The sequence below is a fragment of the Numida meleagris genome, chromosome 6 (assembly GCF_002078875.1).
Source record: "Numida meleagris isolate 19003 breed g44 Domestic line chromosome 6, NumMel1.0, whole genome shotgun sequence".
Taxonomy (NCBI): Eukaryota; Metazoa; Chordata; class Aves; order Galliformes; family Numididae; genus Numida; species Numida meleagris.
The window spans coordinates 47551425-47572197 of NC_034414.1; the positions used below are offsets into that span (position 1 = coordinate 47551425).

Genomic DNA, 20773 nt, shown 5'->3' on the forward strand with positions numbered 1-20773 from the left:
CCAAGATGATCAGAGGGCTGGAGCACCTCTCCTATGAGGAAAGGTTGAGGGAACTGGGCTTGTTTAGTTTGGAGAAGAGAAGGCTCTGGGGAGACCTCATTGTGGCCTTCCAATACTTGAAGGGAGCGTATAAACAGGAGGGGGATCAATTGTTTGTGAGGGTAGATAGCGATAGGACAAGGGGGAATGGTTTTAAGCTGAGACAGGGGAGATGTAGGTTAGATATTAGAAGGAAGTTTTTCACACAGAGGGTGGTGATGCACTGGAACAGGTTGCCCAGGGAGGTTGTGGACACCCCGTCCCTGGAGGCGTTCAAGGCCAGACTGGACGTGGCTCTGGGTAGCCTGGTCTAGTGGTTGGCGACCCTGCACTTAGCAGGGGGGTTGAGACTCGATGATCTTTGAGGTCCTTTTCAACCCAGGCCATTCTATGATTCTATTACAGATACTCAAGTTATGCTTCAACAGTTGTACATTGGAACTGAAAACCACACTATTTCACAAATTTCAGGAAAGGAATTCCAGTAGTCCCAGTTTGGCTTGAGGCTGTGAAAGCTGGTATGTCCTCCCAACTCCAACAGACACTGTTAATCTCACTGGCCGCCCCATATCTCTGGCCATAGCCTTGTGGCAAGTTCCATGGCAGGAATAGTTCCACTGCATTTTCCTGCCTTACATGAAGGCGTTCCCCATTCTGGCCTTAGAATAATATATTCTGGCACTCAAAGAACAGTTTATCTGTCCTTATTTCATCATGTAATGTCCTTGGCCTCTCTGCCACCACTCTTCTACTGAGCAGATGATGCATGGACTTTCATCAGAGAAAAGCACGTGAATGGGCAGGCAGCACCCATTTGCTTGTTCATGACACGCATAGGCTGCCTGCACCCCTAGCAGAGTGCTTATTTCTGTCTCTTTTCCAATGTAATCCAAATTTATGACACTTCAAGGAACTTAATGTCTTTGAGGCTTCTATATCTCTGGTAAATTTAATGGAGAGTAAAAAAAGTTCAAGAAGTTATCAGGAGCCGAAAGAGAAACACAGGCAGCATGGTCTTGACAATCTCACTTCCTTATGAAATAAAAGGAATAAATCCTGGAAAAACCTTACCAAAACCCTGGGATTTCTGGAAGAACGACTGCTAAAAGCCTGTGGGGATTTGCCCGGTGTTCTGCTGGGGGTGTGCAGCACCACAAGCCTGTCAGGATCTGGGTACTGGAGTGCAGCTCAGTGGGATTGGCATCAGCAGCATGTGGTGCAAAGAGAAACCTGTGGCTTCCTTCTCACCAGTGCCAAGGCAGTGCAGGATTTCCTCTCTGCTGCTTGCCATGTGGTAGGAGTGAGAGAGGGGGATAAAAGTGTAAAGATATGGGAGACCAGAAAAATAGATTTATTTTTATCAGTGCACTGCCTCTATTTGAAAGGTAAGATTTAAATAGAAATAATCCCCAGAAACTACCAAGAGTTCAGGTCATCAACTAATAAGCAGGTTAATTCCTAAGGATTAATGCTTGAAATTATCATGCCTGACAAATGTTTGCTGAACAGGAATGAGTTCAGAATACTCAGCATGAAAACCAGAAGAAGAAGCAGTGCAGACAGATACATGTCAGAGCTGAGATTTTTTAAAATTGTTAGCTCAACTGCTACTATAATTACAAATTTCCTCTCTACTCACTTTATCTTCTCCCGCTTTTTCATTCCCAGCTCCCCAGCAGGAGATTCCCTTTGTAGGCTGACACACTAATCTAGATTCTGCTCTCACTTAAAGGTGTTCCATGCAAAGTGGAGGTTTGGCTGACTGGAATACATTTTGCATGCATTAACCATCTCTCACAATGGAAAGCATGATTAATTCTCTATTTCTGATTGCTGGAAAATATCAAGCCGCATTTTCCCTCAATTAATGATAATTCCTTTGAGTACTCCTGCTGTTATACATTCCGTGAATTAGAACCCACTGGTTTGGTCAACCTACCCATTGCCATTGGAACCATCTTAACAGGGTAAATCCAGTTAACGTACTCCAGGGCCAAACTAGATCCCACTCACACTCAAGCATCCCAAATGAGTCCAAATGGCCAACAAATGTCTCTAGTTTTACAGTTGCGGCACATCGAATTTGTACTACACTGAGCAAACTTCCTAAGAGTACAATGAATGTAAGGAAGAAAGGTGGAGAAATCAGGGAAAAGGAAATGTGGAAGAAAAAAAGTTGGTTCAGAGTCCACTTCCGAATTAGAAGTTAAACAGGGAGAAAACTATGTCTTCTCCTTCCATCTCAGCAAGCAGAACCAAGTAGCATGTGCAAACAGCATGGGAAAAGATGAGGAGAGGAAAAGGGTGGGAAAGAAAATCTAAATGGAAGAACAATGGGATAGAAATTCTACATTGGGCTAATGCTGGGGAATTTCTAATACAGTGGATTAACTGAAGACCAGCAGTTCAAGATAAGCTGCAAACCCTATCTGTGATGCGGACCCCAGCAGAGCCAACTGAGCACAGAGTTTTGTCACCAGTAGTGAAAAATTACAGCAAACAGAAGAGGAGGTAGTCATGGTGGCAGTGCACGTCAGAGAGGGAACTGATAAACCAGCGATTTTCCAGCTATCTTGTTAAGCTTTTGCTAACCTGACTAATCCTCAGAAACGACGCAAAGCACATCAGCTTGCAGAATAACAAAGAAAGCAAAGGAGCCCAACAGCTACCCCGGTGACTCCAAATAGCCACAGCCCAGAGGCAGAAAAGAATGGATTAATCTAGCAGTCAGAAATGCAGCATTCCCCATAAAACTTCCTGTAATTTAGGTCAAAGCAAAACATATTTTAAAAGGAAACTTTAGTTTCAGAAAAGCACACCTAACCTTGCCATTTCCTTTCTTCCCACTTGAAGAATACTATTGACAGTTTATCAAGGAATTGAAGTATTTTTCTCACCCCTCAGACCTACTACTGTTTCTGTTGTGCTAGGAGACAGCATTTGAGTGGCATGTTCCTTAGCCAGACATCTGTGTTAAAGCACACACATTCACTCATTTTGTGATAAAACCAGCTGGATGACTTCAGATTCCCTGACAGTCTGTAGCAGTGCAAGGGAAACATTTCTGCAAACACAGGAACCTGGTTTGGAAATGCTGTGAAAGGACTTTTCAGAAAAAGAACACCTACACCAAATATTCAAGTTGTCCCAAGTACTGGGCCTGGAGGTACTGGCAGCAGTACAGGCAGGTGTCAGGTTGTTGGTCTTTCTGGTACAGCTGCACTCTGTACAAACAATGAATCATTAGGCCGAGCCTAATGATTTAGGTACACCACCTCCAAGCTGAGCATCTGAAAAATGAGGCTAAGGCAGACATTATGCTCTGTCCCGTTCAAGAAGAAAATCAGCATTTTGACTTGACTTCTTGGCATTAAAACAAAGCACACACACACAAAAAAAAAAAAAAAAACCAAACAAAAAAAACCCCCACACCTCCTACACAAATCCAAACCCTAATAAATGTTAAATCTGGTTTGAGGGAGATATGGGTTAGCTTTTAGTGTAGTTGCTTAACTGAAAAATCATCTTACAAATCCCCAAACTAAGGTGAAACCTGCAAGAGGTTCACAAATACCACGGTGATAGACAACATAGGAAAAGGACACTGTGGAAAATAATTACCTGTGGAGCACTGAAGCAGGTTATTAACATTCAGATAAATTCCAAAGCACTGACTAACTACAATTTTTCAACACTAGCAAGGCTTAAATTAAAAAAAAAAAAAGTCTGTGACATCTAAAGTATTGGGATTAAGTGATTAAATGCGTTCATATAATTACTTACAAAAGTGTTTTTAAAACAGCTTCAGCTCTTTCATCAGGTAGCAAATACTACTTTACTTGGCTGTGAAAAAAACACTAACAGCTCTCCTTAATTAAGTATTCTCACTACACCCAACAGCTGGGCAAGAAAGCAGCTGAGGCAAGAAACAAAGAACTGCTGAAAGCAAGAGTATCTTTGGGGTTGTTGGCAGACTCTGTCCCAGGCAGCCCTAGTTAAGTGCCACCAGATGGTTAACGCTTGCAAACACAACCAGGGATGCCTCTGGGAGGAATATCTGAAGAAGTATTTTGCAAAGGGACAGATGTTTCTACTCATTTTCCGTGGTATTGGAAAAGGTACCTGGTGCTGCAGGCAGTTCAGGGATGTGAGCAGCAAGGTCTGTGCTGTTAGGAAGGTTGCAAAAGCTGACCATGTGAGGGCAGCCGAGATGGTACAGCTATGGTTGCACAGCACAGCCTTGTAGGTGACCTCAGCCTGCCAGACATTGCCTACAACATGCTCCTGCTCCCCAGCCCCTTGGAATAACTCCTCTTTGTCACTTCACAGAATCATAGCAGCATAGAATATTCCAAAGTGGAAGGAAGCCAGGACAATTACCAAGTTCAGCTCCTGGCTACACACAGCACCACCCAAAATTCAAATCCTCTACCTGAGAGTGTTGTCCTAACACTCCTTGAACTGCAGCAGTTGGGACCCATGCCCACTGCCCTGGGGAGCCTGTTCTATGCCCACTGCCCTCTGGTGAGGAACCTTTTCCTAACACCTGACCCTCCCTTGTCACAGCTCCATGCCATTCCATCAGGTCTTATGGTCACTAGAATCTACTTCTCCATTATTCTCTTCCCTCCTTCCTCTTTGTCTCCCTTACCACTTATTTATTGATTCTACACTGATACATGAGCTTCTCCTCAGGCAGAAAACAATCATTCTGGGGACCTCCAACACAGGACCATTTGTTTGACAAGGACTTGCTGTGCAGTTTTCATGAGCTTGGTCCCAGTGACATTACCTTCTCACTGAAATCCTTCAGAGGAGAAGCAGTGATGCCTGGAATCAGATTTGAAAAGCCAGACAATCTGGGTAAAGAACTTATTTCTATGCTAAAAGTGTCTTAACAGGAATAAACCAGTAGCTAAGGACCAAGGACATGAGAAGAACAGGTAAAGGTTCTACAGCAATTTTAAGCTTACATACGTAAGGAAAAAAGAATAACAGAGAAGCTTGAACTTACTTTCCCTTCTATTAGGCTGAAGATATTCTCTGTAGATTTGGGTCTCACACCGATATGCACCCACAGCCAAAACAACTAATTTAGTAACAGGTCTTTAATTCGAGAGTACGAGAGAAAATCCAAATCTCTGCTAAAGCCAATGGCAACATTGCTACGGAGCCAAGATTTTCCTGTGAACTTAAATGACAAGGCAGTGAGAAATTTTTTCCTTGGGTGCTTTCTTTATCTGGAGATCTAAATTAACACAAGCTCTTCTCTGGTGCTTACTGAGCTAGCATTATTAGCTATGTCCATGCTAACATGCCCAGCCTGCTTGTTCCCACCACTGTGGCTATAGAGCATTTCTGCTGACTTAAATACAGAACATTACCTGGATTTGTCATACATTGTCATATGCCTTTCACTTAACAGCTATCACATTCCCATAGGGCCTCAGCAATGCTCATAAAGGAGACATGCATCAAGGAAAATCAGCCATTTAAGTTACAGGAAATGTATAGCTTAAGGAAGAACCAACAGCTTCAAAGATTGGTTTCCCTTCATTACTGACATAATTTCCCCACATGACATTACCTCTCCATCTGAGAGGCCTGAAAACACAGTGGGTACATCAGCATCTGTTCACCTTCTATCTTCAGCCTCCCTGAACTTCTGCAGGCTGCAATGAAAATGGGGTTCAGCATCGGGGTAGTGATCAGATATTACATCTCTTAAACTATTCCTCAATCAGAGGCAATATATATTTTTAGGATTGCCTAGTTATAATGGTCAGAAAATAAAGGACAAGGATGCAGTGCTTGAAATCACATCTCACTGCTGCCTAAGGTGTAGAGGAGACAGCTAAAGTAACCCTACCATTTTTTTCATGGTCTATTTTTTATTGCTGTTGTGTCAGTACAATTGAATGAACAGGCGATATAAATCGATGCAAGATAATCTTGTGGGGTAACAGCTCTAACCTTGGTTTGTAAATAAGTCCAAGTACCTAGACCCACTATGGTTGCTTATTGTATCTCAGTTGACACCTCCAACATAGCATCAACTAACATTATCCATAAGATGAGATGTTAGCATCCCCTTTCACAGATGGAGATATGATGCTCTCATAGGGTCTACCTTTCAGAAGCAGCGTCTGATAGATGGTGCCAGAGCCAATGACGTATTCAGCACTCAGTACCTCTGGTCCCACTCCAACCTCCAGCTGCACGTGTTCACCAAAACCACAGAGCAAACCTGTGGCACAGGACGCAGTTCTTCTAATGCATTAAGAGAAGGAGGATGGCCATGTACTCAATAATAGCTCATTCATACATTGTTTGGGAGCCATAAGCTAGAGCCTCCATGTCTGCATGTTTCACTTGCAGAACTATGCAAACACTTCCAGCAGAATTCAGATCTCAAGCTGTGTATGCTAACCTGGACCAAAGCAATACTTACAGGTACACCTTTTCTTGAAAATCAAGTTTTTTCAAGGTGCTTTGAAGAACTTCTCTCACTCCACCAAAGCTAACTTCCTGAGTCTTCTGTTACTTAGCCCCACAAGGCATGACACTGGAGGGGATTACAAACTGCTGTCACTCCCCAGCAGCAGGAGAAACGTGTCTGGGAGAGGAGCCAGCAGACTGTGCAGACAACACAGTGTCGTGCTTTGGTTTGCACAGCTATCCCACAGATACAGCACTACTCACCTGCCTGAAAGGAACCCAAAGGTTTCTGTGGGTCTGATTGCTCTTCTACTAAAGCCGGTAGTTTTTTTTAATAACTATTAACTGCAAGGGTAGCAGCATATGGTCCTATGTACAGCATGTGTCTAGGATTCACTGGTGACAGCCACTGTATCTGAATAACCGAGATATTAGTGCTAAGTATAACAACAAATCTCCTGGCACATGCTATTCCACATGGGCCTCTCACTCATCCTGTGCTCCCAAGTATTACTGCCATAGTTATGAAAAGGCTTTCAGCATAGCACATCAGTAAAAATGGCTATTTTATCTTTTTAATATCACTGAACAAGCACCAATTAAGAATAAAACAAGCAACCTGAAATTTGATATCTGATTTCCAAGCAAGATACAACCTCATGGATGTCATTTCTTCTTGTGATTTCTCTCAGTTTCCACTTTTCGTGCATTTGATCAGCGAGACCCCAAGGCTGAGATGGCAACTTAATCCTCATCATACTACAGCCAAAACATGAATTCCCATGAAATCCCTTGCTATGAAGAGCTTCTTGTCATGCCCAAGTCTTCTGCTACGTATAACATAGATAAGATCCCTGTATCAACACACACAACAAGTCAGTCCTGCCAAAAGGAAAGTAACAGACCCAGATCATATTTAAAATAACCATAATCTTCCTCATAATACAAACACTATAGTACAGGTCAGAACAGTCTGAACTTTCTCTTCAGACAGATAGAGACATCAAAGATTGCTTATTAACCTTATATAGAGGGTCAATGAAAATGCCCTTCTCTGTCAAACAAGTTTACTACCTTTATTTTGACACTAAGGTGTGGCAACTTCAGATAGCATAAATGGCCAGAGTTCACAACTCCATTAGTTATTCAGTCGTAAGTCATCACATTGCTGAGCCATCAGTTCTCATAGAAGGAAATCACCTACTTACAATACACACGTATACAAACATTAATACACAGGTGGGTACTGACACAGGCTGCCCAGAGAAGCTGTGGATGCCCCATTCCTGGAGGCGTTCAGGGCCAAGTTGGATGGGGCCCTGGGCTCTTATCTGGTGGGGGGCAGCCCTGACCATGGCAGGGAGTTGGAACTAGCTGGGCTTTAAGGTCCCGCCCAACTCAAGCCATTCTGTGATTCTATGACTAAGGGACAACAAGCACCTTATTTCCAATAGAAGCTGTGTTAAAAGATGAAAGCTAGCTATCTTTCTTGAAGCTATGATGCAAGTGCTAGGCTTGGTGCATCTCCCCATGTCACATAGGTGTATATGGAAGTACAGCTGCATCTTGTGCCCAGGCGTTCAGAGATGTTTTTCAGGATGATTTGAAAGCCACGGAGAACTGGAGGGAGCAAAAATGGCTTACCCAAAATGAAAGGCAAGACACTCTAGTCAATTAGGCCAGTGTATGAAAGCCAGATAATGGACATATGCATTGGGAATGGTTCACATATGTGGAAAACTTTTGACCGGGATGGGAGGGAGAGAAGAAATAGTGAAGCACATAACTGAAGAGAAGAATCGAAACCAACACAGGAAGGAGCAAACTTGCAGCACTGCACCCTGAGAGGCGGTAAATTCTGTCTTCCTTGGGAGTTTGTGGGCTCAGGATCTGGTGATTCATGAAGAACATGGAAACAACACTGTGTGTAGGGAAAAACCGTTTTATAGAGAGCCCATCAGCTGTGTCAAGTTCCACTTCCTGGCAGCTAGTTTGGAGGGAACAATGCTCCCATGACTCACTACAAGTTTGCTTCTTGAAATAAAAGTTGCCAGGGGACTGCAACGGGTTGCATTTCCTTGCTTTCTTTACACACTTGGCAACCACAGAGGCCATGCCAAGCCAACATGCATTTCAACCGCCCACGGATTTGAGACACTTTTAGAAAAAGAAGCAAAACAGTTGAAAAACAACCAATCAGCTTGTAAAGTTTTGTTGCATTTTTCAAATTCCTTCTTCAAAAAACAGCCACAGCTTACAGAGGCTTTCAGATGGCACTCAGCACATGAAGGGCTTAAAAGTGGCATCCAAAAGTAGTAGCAAGGAGCTGGTCTGATTGGCACTGTGATATTATTTTTCATTAATGATATAAGATAGCAAGGGAAAGGAGAAGGGAGGCACCCACTGCTCTTACAAACTGTAGAACCATAGTCTTGCAACCATCATTTTTACAATTAATCATTGACTCCTGCAGGTTTCACTCTGTAAATGTATTTGAGTAGAGCTATTTCTAGGAATAAAGTTTTCCAGAACAAAACCCTAAGTTCACGCAGGTCAAACCGATAAGCGTTTGGAAATAAACACAGTGGCAGAAACGGGCATGGGAGAAGCCAAAACCTTATTACGCATCGAGTGGGGGTGTAAAGGTGAGGGTAACGGCTCTTACAGACAAACCGGGACCATTCTCACCGCTCAGGACAGAGCTGAGCTGGGTTGTGGGGGAAGAGGATAGGACTTGGAACAGAAAGCGTGGGCATGGAGCGCCGCAGGAACGTGACAGCCACGGCGAGCAGCCGACTGGGAGCGAGAGCCTGACACCTGGGGAGGAAAAGTTGCAAGCCGCTACTGCATGCTCTTACCGAGCTGCTCCTCGTGGAGAGATGCGGTTATTTCTTATTTAACCGAAAGGCATTAAGTAAGAGGCTTTACCCGCACGCTTACTCCACTTAGAGCGATGCTGCAGGGCCCGCAGCCGCACTGTCACGCAGAAGCTGCGCCGCGGGGACACCGTTAGAGCCGCACGGCCGTGACACAGCCGCCCGGGCGGAGGGCTGCCACAGCCACTCCGCGCTGTCAGGGAGCCTCGCCCACCCCCGCCGAGACGGGGCAGGACGGGACGGGACACGACAGGACGCGGGGGTTCTCCCGAAAACCGCCGCCGCCTCACCGTTATTCCGCGCAGCCCCGAGCAGGCAGGCCCGCGCCCCACTCACCGCCGCGGCACCCGCCGCCGCCGAGCGTCCCCCCGGGGCCGCGGCGCTTCTCCCTCCGCTGCGCCCGCTTCCCTCTCCTTTGCTCTCTCACCCTCGGCGGGACCGCCCGGCACCGGCCCCGCCGCTCAGGGGCTGCCTGGAGAGCCCGCCCTCGGCCCTCCCCGCTGCGCCACCGCCCAGCCCGGCCCGGCGGGAGGCGTTATGCAACGCGACGGTGCGGAGCGGGCGGCAGGGCCCGGCCCCGGGCTGACAGCTCTGGGAGGGACGGGGGCGGGTCTGGGGGCCCAGGTGAGCTGAGTGCCGGTAATTACGAAAGAGAAGGCCGAATTTCTCATGACATCCTATTTGGGGACTTAGAGCTCTGAGAAGCACCTAGTGCCGCAAGATTCGTGACACAAACATGAATGTTCCCCAGACGTGCAGGTGGGTGCAGAAATCGACACCGACCCATGGAGAGCAGCAGCAGCACGGCAGCTTCCCACCAGCTGGACCTGAAGGAAATAGCCCCAGGGCTCTGCAGTTGTTTGTTTGTGCCCGTGGAGTGTTCAAACTGAAAGTTGGAAAGCAAAACAAAACACAGCAAGCCAAAACCGTTGTTTGAATTAGGCGGTTCTTCTATAACCAGTCCAAGCAAGAAGTCTACAATATATGCCCATGTTATTCTGGAAAGATCAGTTAAGAAACAAAAAGAACAGCAGTGGCAGTGCGCTGCCAGGCACAGACTGGGTTCTCCTGGGTTCTCATCGCATGGAAACAGCCCCAGGGACGGAAGAATGAACAGCTTAGTCGTATTTGAGCAATAATACAATGTAAACAGTGAGTGTGTGGAGCTTTTCTGCGTTTCTCAAGGCACAAATATGTTCTTTGGGAGAGGCTGCTGCCTTCTGCTGCTGAGAACTGCTGCTCTCATCTGTGTGAGCAGAAAAACTGGGCACTTCTGATAGAAGTCTCTGAGCCATATGTAACAGTCGTAAGGCCAAGAGCCAGGACACATTGTCCAGAAGTGAAAACAGAGCGAGCTCCAGGAGTCAGTGAGAAGGAGATGATGACGGCTCTCCAGCAATGGCACCTCTCAGTTCAGGCTGGCACACATCAGTGATGTCTCCTGACCAAGCCTGCCAGGGCAGCCTCTGGGGGCTGTCTTCTGCCTAGAGCCAGCATTTGGGTTGTTGCTAACACAGCCCCACCTGGAATAGTTCAGTACCTAAACTGCTCCCAAGACATCAGGAATCACCTTCCCTTGCTCACAGTGGAAAAGGTTTGTGGGAACTTGTCAGAAGTATTTAATGGTAAGACACGTGCATTTTTATAGTTGGTTCTGACCTTGAGGCACCGAATGCCTGAGATGGGCCCTGTAGTGGAACCATTTGGGATGATTATGATCTAATTAAATTGTCACTGAGAGGGGAACTGAACAATGAATTCCATCTATGTTTGTGGACATTTTTTTCACCTAACTTGGGAAATCTGATTTACTAGCATGGTTTTGACTTACTATTTACTTGGAGTGAAGTTTATATCAACAATGTAAAATAGCATCTACGCCTATACAACTGCTCACGCCTCACAGTAAATTCAGGGTTGGTTATCTCATAATAATCTTTGGAATAGTGAGAGGAACCGCACACATTCCAGAAAAGTTGAACTCTACAAGTATGCATGTAGAAGGGGTAGATGATAAAGAACAGAAAATCTTATTATCTTACGTATTTTCATTGGGAAAACTGGTTCAGACATTAAAGTATACGAACCATCCTTACTGCCAGCAATTAATTTGTAACAAAAACACTCCCTGAGACTTTGTACAACTAGATCTTTTAAGTCCAAAATGAAAACAGACCCTTACATTCAGAAACCTTGCTGGTGGTGGAAAGTGCATCATTATATTTAAAAATCACTTGCATTAAGTTCCTCTTCTGCATTTCCCCATGTGGTGGCTTGCATGGCTCTGATTTTACTACCTCCAACAGCTTTGTACATACTGAGTTAGAAATACACGCAGGCAAACAGCAGGCATTAAGTAAATGAACATTCAGTGCATTATCTAAACAATATAAAACTGCCCACACACCACACCTAAACAACAACGGAGAGGTCAGAATGACTGAAATTAGAGTGAAAGGGTGGGGAAGCCTCTCAAAACGACAGAACAGCAGCTCTAATCCTCTTTCACTGGAAGAAAGGAACATATATTTAGAAGCCATTTGCTCAGCCTCTAAACCAAACCACAAGTGGCTGTCAGTGAACATGCAGCATTTTCAGACATTTCCTGTGATGTGCAGAATACCCAGTGGACTGGGTGGGAAACATCAAATACTGCTACTGACACGCAAACACGTTGGCAGGGTTTACTCCACAGGACTGATGACCCACCACAGGAAGAACCGCAGTAGAAAAGCACTTATCATGCTGCAGGGTAACTGCTCTCTGTTATTAGCATAACACACCCATTTACCACGCTCATAACCGATGACAAACAAGTACTACAAGATATTAAGATGTTTCCCTTTTTGCTTGCTTGGGTACAGCAATGTCAAGTTGTCATTCATAATGAGTCATTTGGCAGTCCTTTGGTGGGAGGAACAGCATTTATTCGGTAGTAACATTGGTGTGCAGTGTACCAGTGACATATGTCTTTGACATAACAGGTTTTGACACTTGGACTTCTAGGGGCTTGCTGTTTCTTTTTTTAGTTACGAGAAGTTGCACATGGCTTGATAGAAAGCTTCAGTAGGCGATGGTAGCAGTTTCTACAGAACACCTCTTCCTGAGTGGGTGAGGAATAAAGTGTCATAAAAAGCTCTAAAGCAACAAATCTTCAGGAACACTATAGCAAGCTTCCCATCAATTAGACAAACTAACTTATTCTGGATTCATACAGAGATCATACAGACTTGGCATTTCACATTCTCCCTACTGCATATTTTGAAGTTTACCTTCTGTCTAGCTAGGCTCCACATCCTGGGCAGACAGACCACTTGTACAAGGGAGTGGGACCTTGTGATGGAGGATCAGTTCCCTTTACAATGCCTTGAGAGTGCTTAATACTGAAGGTGATATTATAACTAAAAATGCTTGCTAAGCACACTCATCTGGACTCAGCAGGTCAGCAGCTACACACCAGAAGTTTTTCTTCACACAATTCCTGTAGCACAGGAATTACTGAACCGCCCCAAGCCCTTTTCCTCTTGTGGTCATCAGTATGCTATGAATGCTGACACTATTGGATCTCTGCGCCCCACACTTCCTGCAGCAATTTTTTTTTCCCCTAAAAGTTATAACATTTAGGCATCAACAAGGTTACCAGCTAAGCAGGAAATAAAGTTTCTGAGTTGTCTACATTTTTTTTTCCCCAGAAGGAAAGACTGAATGTCATAGATTAGCTTGGGTTGGAAGGGACCTTAAAGCCCACCCAGCCCGAATTCCTGCTGCGGGCAGGTTTGCTCCCCACTAGGTCCAGCTGCCCAGTAGTCCATCCAACCTAGCAATGAAGACCTCCGGGGATGAAGCACCCACAACTTCTCTGGGCAACCTGAACCATTGCCTCACCACTCTGAGAAAAGAACTTCCTCTTAATGTCTCACCTAAGGTGTCCCTCTTTTAGTTCAGCTCCTTCCTTTCCTCCTGTCACATCAACTGCAGCACTCAGCCTGGTGTTGTCTGCAAATTTGCTGAAGGTGCACCCAATCTCTCCAGCCCCAAGACAGCCCCCTGAGGCACACCACACATCACAGATCTCAACCTGGACACAGAGCTGCTGACCATAACCCTCTGTCTACACTCATTCAGCCAATTCCTTGTCCAGTTAATAGTGAACCAGTATATTTTTGAAGTACACTATTCTGCAGGATTTGTTCTCTATTTCCTTCCCCCAAGTATCTTTATAGTCCTTGTTGACCTATTTAAGCTAGGAAAAGACGTTAACATGGAAACAGGAGGCTATAAACTGGAGGAGAATTTAAAAATATTTTTAAGAAAAAAAAAAAAGAGTTGCTTTTCCACTTGGAAATAGAAATAGAGAAGCTTGCTCATCTCGCATCTTTCCAGGTGAGATCAGACAGTGGGAGGAAGGTAGAAATGGATGTAGCCAACGCTTACTGTGTATGAGCAAACTGTAGGATTGCTCAAGCTTGTATAGCTTGGAGTGCTGCGCTTAGGGAGCACACACCATTTGCGAGCTGCATGCAATTCTCCAAATGATGAAGATGATCTAAAAATCAAACAAATGAAAGCCAGTGCATTGAAACTGGAAATCATTTCTTACCTGTAGAACTTCATGTTCTTCTTTTAAGAAAATTTAATTAACTGATATGAGCCAGCAGTGTGCCCTGTCAGCCAAGAGGGCAAACTACATTTTGGTGTGCATTAAACACAGCATAACCAGCCAGTCAACAGAGGTGATGTTGCTGCTATACTTTGTATTGGTGCAGCCTCACCATAAGTATTGCATGTAGGAGGCTCAGGGGTGATCTTATCAATGTGTATAAATACCTGAAGAGAAGGTGCAGAGAGGATGGAGCCAGACTCTTCTCAGTAGTGCCCTGTGCTGAGGCAAGAGGCAATGGGCACGAACTGGAACACAGGAGGTTCTGTCTGAACATCAGGAAACTTTTCTGAGCACTGGCACAGGCTGCCTAGAGAAGCTGTGGAGTCTCCTCCTTGGAGATGTTCAGAAGCCGCCTGCACACGCTGCACTGGGATTGACTAGGTAACTCCAGAGATCCCTTCCAACCTCAGCTAACCTGTGATTTTAATATTTCTTAAGTCTCAGATTTTATACAGCTATTAATTTATGCTTTGAACTCTGCAAACCAAAAAAAGTTTGATGATCGTATTACAGTAGTAGCCAGAGGCCAACTGTAACCAGATGCATAGTATACTAGGGAGACTAGATGTTCTGGGGAAGCAACAACATAACCACACAAGAAAGCAGATGAGAAAAGGGATATGTTGACTTCTGCTTGAAAATGTGGAAGGTTATGTTTAGGAGCATACAGTGTTAACTTCTTCTAGCTAACAGCAATGCCCCCAGTCGAAGTCAGTAGGAGATAAGCCAGTGGGAAGACAAGACCTGCTGAAGATTCCACAGGATCTGAAGCCAAATATCCTGTGTCCAATTCCAGCGTGTTTTTCCCTTCTCCTCTCCACACACCTTGTGTTTTTCTAAGTAAAATGCCAGAAGTTAGTTTTAAAAATATTTTCTGGAGTCCACAGGATAAACAGCAAAGACAACTGTTGAAATATAACATTCCACAAACATTCGACTATAACAATTTATCACAATAAATTACATTTGGCTCTCCTTGCTTCCATTCATGCTACAAACACAGTTTTGCTATTTTTATGTCTGTGAGAGTCAGACTGCACTTATACTTTCATCTACACTCATATCTTTGCCTCTAGACATGCCAGCTCTGTGAAGCAATTTATTTGTTTGTATCTAGTCTTTTAAAGGGCAGGAAACACATGCAGGAAAAATGACTCTTGTATGCCAGTGTTTAAAAGAGGATACAGTTCTAGGAAAAGTCCTAACTTTTACTTTCCTCCCTCCCCTGTGTGTGGACCTTAAATCATTCACCACAGTAGCCTAGCATGGAACTACAAAAGAATGCAGATCAACTTTCTTCAATCAAGCATCTCAAATTGAAGCACAGTGATAGAAACCAGCTGCACCTCTGTCTCTTCATGAGTCCCACAACTAGTATCAAAACAAATCTGTGGACAAAGAGATAAAAGGCTGCTGATGGGGAAGGGAGCATAAGGATGATTCAGACAAATCTGCTCTACTGTACTCTACAGAGTTACATTATCACAAGAAAAGTGATTGTTGAAAGTCTGAGCTTTTCCCCAGGCTTCTGTTCACAGGGTGCAAATAATTTTGTTTTTTATTAAAAGAAACCGCACATAAAACAGGCCTCTGTATGAGACAAGCAAGTGCTAGGATTGAATGTCACATCTTTTCAAGTTTTTTTCTTTCATCTTGCAATTATGTAGCTGCTGAACAATCTCAGATGTCACAGGAGGAAACAAAACAAAGCAAGGGAGGAAAGCTACTACAAACTTCAGAGGAAGAGCATACAGCACTGCAACGCTGAAACCCATACAAAAACATATACAAGCAAGAGGAGGGTGACTTTATTCTGCACAATACTTCATAAAATACTGGGACTATAAACATCTTTTTGTAACGATATCACTGATCATAATTGTTAATTTCAGTTTAGATTCTCACTTAAACCTCACTTTCTTCGTTCCTGATGCCACCTCTACACTGCCAGAAGCATGAAGTTTATAGCTAAAAATCGGTCTCAACATTTCCACACATAGTTGAGAATTACTCTCAATATTTTTGCAGAAGAGCTTATTTATGCCACATCCAATATACAAATCACACTGATAACAACTGAAGACTCTCCAGAACTACTGCAGTACTGACTGAAGCAAAGATTAAGGAACAGCAGTTCATGTAACTGAGGGTCACAGCATTTAGTTCTTGTTCAACTGTAGTTCTTTTCCTAAGGGAAGTTATGAGAACTTTACAAGTTAAAACATGTATACACATTTCTAGAAAAAAAAAAAAGAAAAGAAGAGGCTAAAGCGTTTGTAATGAAAAACACAAATCTTTATTGAAACACTATGTCACCACGTTTATACTACTAAGATAAACTTATGCTTAAGGTGCTTCATAACAATTCTGTCTACTTCACAAATATGCTGCTGCGTGCAAAATGCTTCAATTTTCACTTGGAGAAACTTCTAATACAGTTGAAATCCATGTGTGATGATATGCTTGGTAGTATCTGTCTTGTCCCACAGAGCAGATGATAAAGCCACTAATGTTTATTGAAGTTCCGGTGATGTTTTTCCAACAGATGTGACATTTCTCAAAACATACCTTGCTGTACATTCTTAATTAAAAAAAAATATATATATATATATATATATATAGAAGAGATAAGGAAATTCAAAAGATCTAATCACCCTCAGAGAGGGCAAAAATTCAGTTACTGCAGCCTGCCATTTTAGTGAAGTGACTCAGTTAGGGACCTTCAGCAGGCAGCCCTGAGCTGTCAGAGCCCTCTCGTGGACACTAAATACAAGCTCATCAGAGCTTTTCTTGCCTCACTGCAATTAACAGTCTTAAACTCAGCCTCTGGCTTTCATTTGCTCAATACTTGACCCAATGACAGTATATCTGTATTTAACAGATACCATTTTACTTTCTCAACTTTGTGCAATGTTTTTCTAGGCCCATAAAAAAAAATCTGGCATTCTTAACTCCAAGTCAAAAAGAGGCCAAGCGACGCACAAGTTATACTCACAGGTAACACTTCGTAACTCCATATGCAAATTAACATATATAAAGCTATACTTCCTTTGTAATAGTGAAAGACTCTAGGATTGCTATCACCTGCAAATAAGGAATGAAGGTCTAAAAGACTCTGCTCAGGCAAAATAGTTGCAAGAAGCTTGCTTACACTAAACAGCCATTCTGCTCTATTCCAAAGTTCATACCACATGGTTCTTGTTAAAGGACAGCTTCACAGTTCCCAAAGCAGACTTAAGACACTTATCCTTATTGGGACTAATTACTTTGTACTAATTACTTTGGAATCTAAAAAGCGTCTAATTTAAAGGTATGCACCTCAAGCTTGAACATTTTACTTTCTACTCACTCAGTGCAGGACTTCCTCCTGTTAAAGGCAGAGATCTTTACATTATCCGAATCCAACAACTGGCTTACATCACACAGATCACCAGTTAGGTAATATTACTTTAAAAGTTTCATATACATTCTTTGCCTTTATCAATTATGAAATTATGAAACCCTCTGCTACAGAGGGTGCAAACACCCTCCTGGGAATGTACTATGAATCCATAAGTATTATTTAATGACCTAACTAGTTTGAAAACAAACTTGCTTTGAAGTCTCCTGGTTAGATCCAGAACAACAAGCTAGATACAATACAGATTCTAAAATCTGGTACTTGAGTTTCTACCAGTAAAACCCCCATTGCCTATTTCTGCTGCTTGTTGCACTGTTTCAAACTAACACATCTTCAAATAATCAGCAACTTTTCACAGCTGCTTCTTCAGCATTCAAAACATATGCACGCCAAACAGATTTTAACTGTGTAGTCCAGAACTGTAGGTACACTCTGAGCATTCTGACTGGTCTCAAAGGACATGCTGATGCTGCCAGATGTTACCCTGATGGTATGCTTCAAATTATTTACCTGGCACACAGAACAGGAGCTTCAAAGAAAAAGCTTCAAGACAATAAAAACACTTAAGTAGAGCTTAACTGTTAGCGCATGTAATAATTGTTCATTTCCAGGCTCTGTCACAAGTCAGGATAACATATCTGACTTGGACACAAAGAGGTGGCCTGTCCTGATAAGCTGAAACAAGCCTTTTCTTCTGATCTTTTTAACCAGCTGCCTTTCCCCCCAACACACCCACTCTTTTTTTTTTTTTTTTTTAAGGGAAAAACCTCTGTGACAATATCATTCTTAGATACCTTCATTCTTGTGCACTGTGTAAGAAACTCAAACCACCAACTCATAGCTACTACTTTCGTTCAGCTGCAGACAGCCTGCCTGGAAGTGATCGAATTTAAACCCTGCAGTTTGAATATCAGGGCTTTTGTTACTGTTTTCAAAATGAGGTGATAATAGTTCTTCTAACAGGAAGAACAGTAAGACATCAGAAATTCCATGGGAGTTCCATTAATACTTCTTGTGAACAGGAGATTTAAATAATTATCTGGAAAATAAAATATAAGTAGTCCTAGTTTAGTCTAACAGCACACTGGACAAGACTGCAAACAGTTAATTTTCTGTTACTACAAAGAACTGTAGCGAGCTAATTGTTCTAAGCCTTATCAGCAGTGAAAAGTATTTATCTGCTAGTAGAGTGCTGCATACTTTAAAATACAAAAACATTTGACCAAACTAAATGTTTCCTTTAAAATGCTTCCTGCCAAGCTTAGTATTATCTCACAAAGCCAATCTCACAACATTGCAACACGTAACTGAATTCAGGTACTTCTATTTAACCCAATACTCAGGCTTTGGAGAAACATTCCAACATTTATAGCAGTTTTTAAGTGTTCAGCAGACGTTACTCTATTTGCTGAACAATATCAGACTGCAAAATTGCTCTTACTGTTGATTGATCAATAATGACATGGGATAAGTCATTATCTCCGTGGCAACAGGTTATAACTGTTAGAGGAATATTGCGCATGTTGCTGCCGCTGCTCTAACAGGCATGCCTCGGCTTCCTCACACTGGTGCTCTCTCTGCAAGCCTGGTACGCCCAGAGTACCACCAACCAAGGGCATCTCTTCGACTACAGAGGATTCTGCTGCAGCTGAGGTTATACTGTTCCTAAAGAAGCTTACCCTCACAAGAGTTTATGACCCTTCAGTTTGATGTCCCCATTTTGCTTCTTATTTCTTATTAACCATATCCTTGTAGAAATAGCTACAATGAGATATGGGAATCCAAATACAATCAAGTTTCCATCACAATTTAACAGGTGTTTATTAACTTTTAAATGAGAATTCTAGTTAAACACGGTAACATCTTTGCCTTTTTAGTTAAGTTTCACTTAATTCCCTTCTGAATCTCCAGAACATTAAAGTGGCAGGCATCTTTCTGGTAAATTAGAAGTGATAAACTGGGCTGCTTGGCCTCTTGCACATAAGACTTACTGACCTTCTCCATAACATATCAGTTTGACAAACAAAAAAGTCTAAGTAAATTCTGCAAAGATTAAAGAATTTTTATCGAGTATGAACTGTTGTATATGCAGTGAACAACCTTGCTCATTAATCATAACACATAAACCACAGAAGACAAGAACTTTTCTATGTCTTGATCACAAGATAGGCTGGTTTCTGATGCTCTGCTGAAAACAAAACATACTGCCACACAAAATACATAATGTTATCAGCAATAATGAACTCTGCCTTTAGATTTGTATTAAAAAGTACTTCATAAAAACCACATACATTCAAATATTGGTACCACTTTTTTTTAATAGATACTAAGAATTCATAAGCTGTGCATACAGAAAATTAAAGTTTGCCGAACTTTATGATTTATTTAAAGTACAAGGCAACAGAAGTGATGCTTGAAGATTATGTAGAAAATCTGAAACCAGTTGTCATCCAAATTACAATTGGATTCTGCAAACTCGAGACATAGCAACGCTGCTTTCTGCGGAGCAGCTGGTACTGGGTAACGCTCTCACACGAGCTGAGCTGCGCAGGAGAGGAAATTGTTTTCCTTAAAAGCGCAAGCAACACAGATGGCCGTTACTACTACTAAAAGCTCAGGTGCCAACCCCAGAAAGTTAATTACTTAGAAATACGCTTAGATTTGCTACCGGTGGATGCATCGCTTTTGTTCTTTAGCTCTGAGGAAAACTCCACATCACTCCCTCTTACCGCACGGCCCTCGCTGCTGCGCGCTCCGCTCAGCGCTTGTAAGGAGCCCGGGGGCTGCCAGGAAGCTCCAGCAGGGCGGGCTGCGCACCCGAGCCAGCCCCTAAAGAGCCTCTGCGCCCACCCCTCCATCTTGCACTCCTAGGCTCCGCTCTCGTGATTCAGCAGAACCACCGCAGGCCACCCCCCTCGCCGGACAACGCTGCTCCAGACCGACACCGCAGCGCTCGGCTCAGCAAGCCCCAGCCCGGCCTCCCCACCACTTTGCAACGAGAAGAAAGGCGGCTGCCATCCGGAAGCGGAAGAAAGGAGGCACGAGCTGATGACGCAACTCCACGGCTCCCCGAGCGAAAGCAGCGCTAAGGACAAGCCTGACCGGTAGCGCCCAGGGAGTGGGCGGGAAGGCCTCCCTCCCCCGCCCCCCATCGGCTTAGATTGACAAGTGCTTCTTCCAATACCGATACAACAACGCCGTTCCCTCTGCAAATAGGAAAGAGAGGTAGCCTCAGAGGGTTCATGGGCGGGACAAATCCCGCAACTTCTCCACGCTATTGGCTTTCGACATTGATCGGCATCTCGCTACACCTATGCACAGGAGAAGCTCTCCGCCACCTTTCGCACCCTCTGCCAA

The 20773-nt window shown here is 43.5% G+C and overlaps 1 protein-coding gene across 10 annotated transcripts in view; it reads right to left on the bottom strand.

Moving 5' to 3' along the window:
• The window catches only part of SYNE3 (spectrin repeat containing nuclear envelope family member 3), an 81575-nt gene extending 68617 nt beyond the window's left edge, over window positions 1–12958 (bottom strand). For 4 of the 10 annotated variants that reach the window (XR_002440218.1, XM_021401620.1, XM_021401621.1 and 1 more), the window contains exon 1: window positions 4162–4932. Coding sequence is in view for 4 of the 10 variants with exons in the window: in XM_021401620.1 (XP_021257295.1) it covers window positions 4162–4234 (73 nt within the window). In the remaining 6 variants the exon portion in view is untranslated. Of the gene's footprint in view, window positions 1–4161; window positions 4933–5053; window positions 5246–9335; window positions 9355–9405; window positions 9613–9643 lie in introns of those variants that run through there. The other 6 variants (XM_021401623.1, XM_021401622.1, XM_021401624.1 and 3 more) reach the window with 6 other exon arrangements.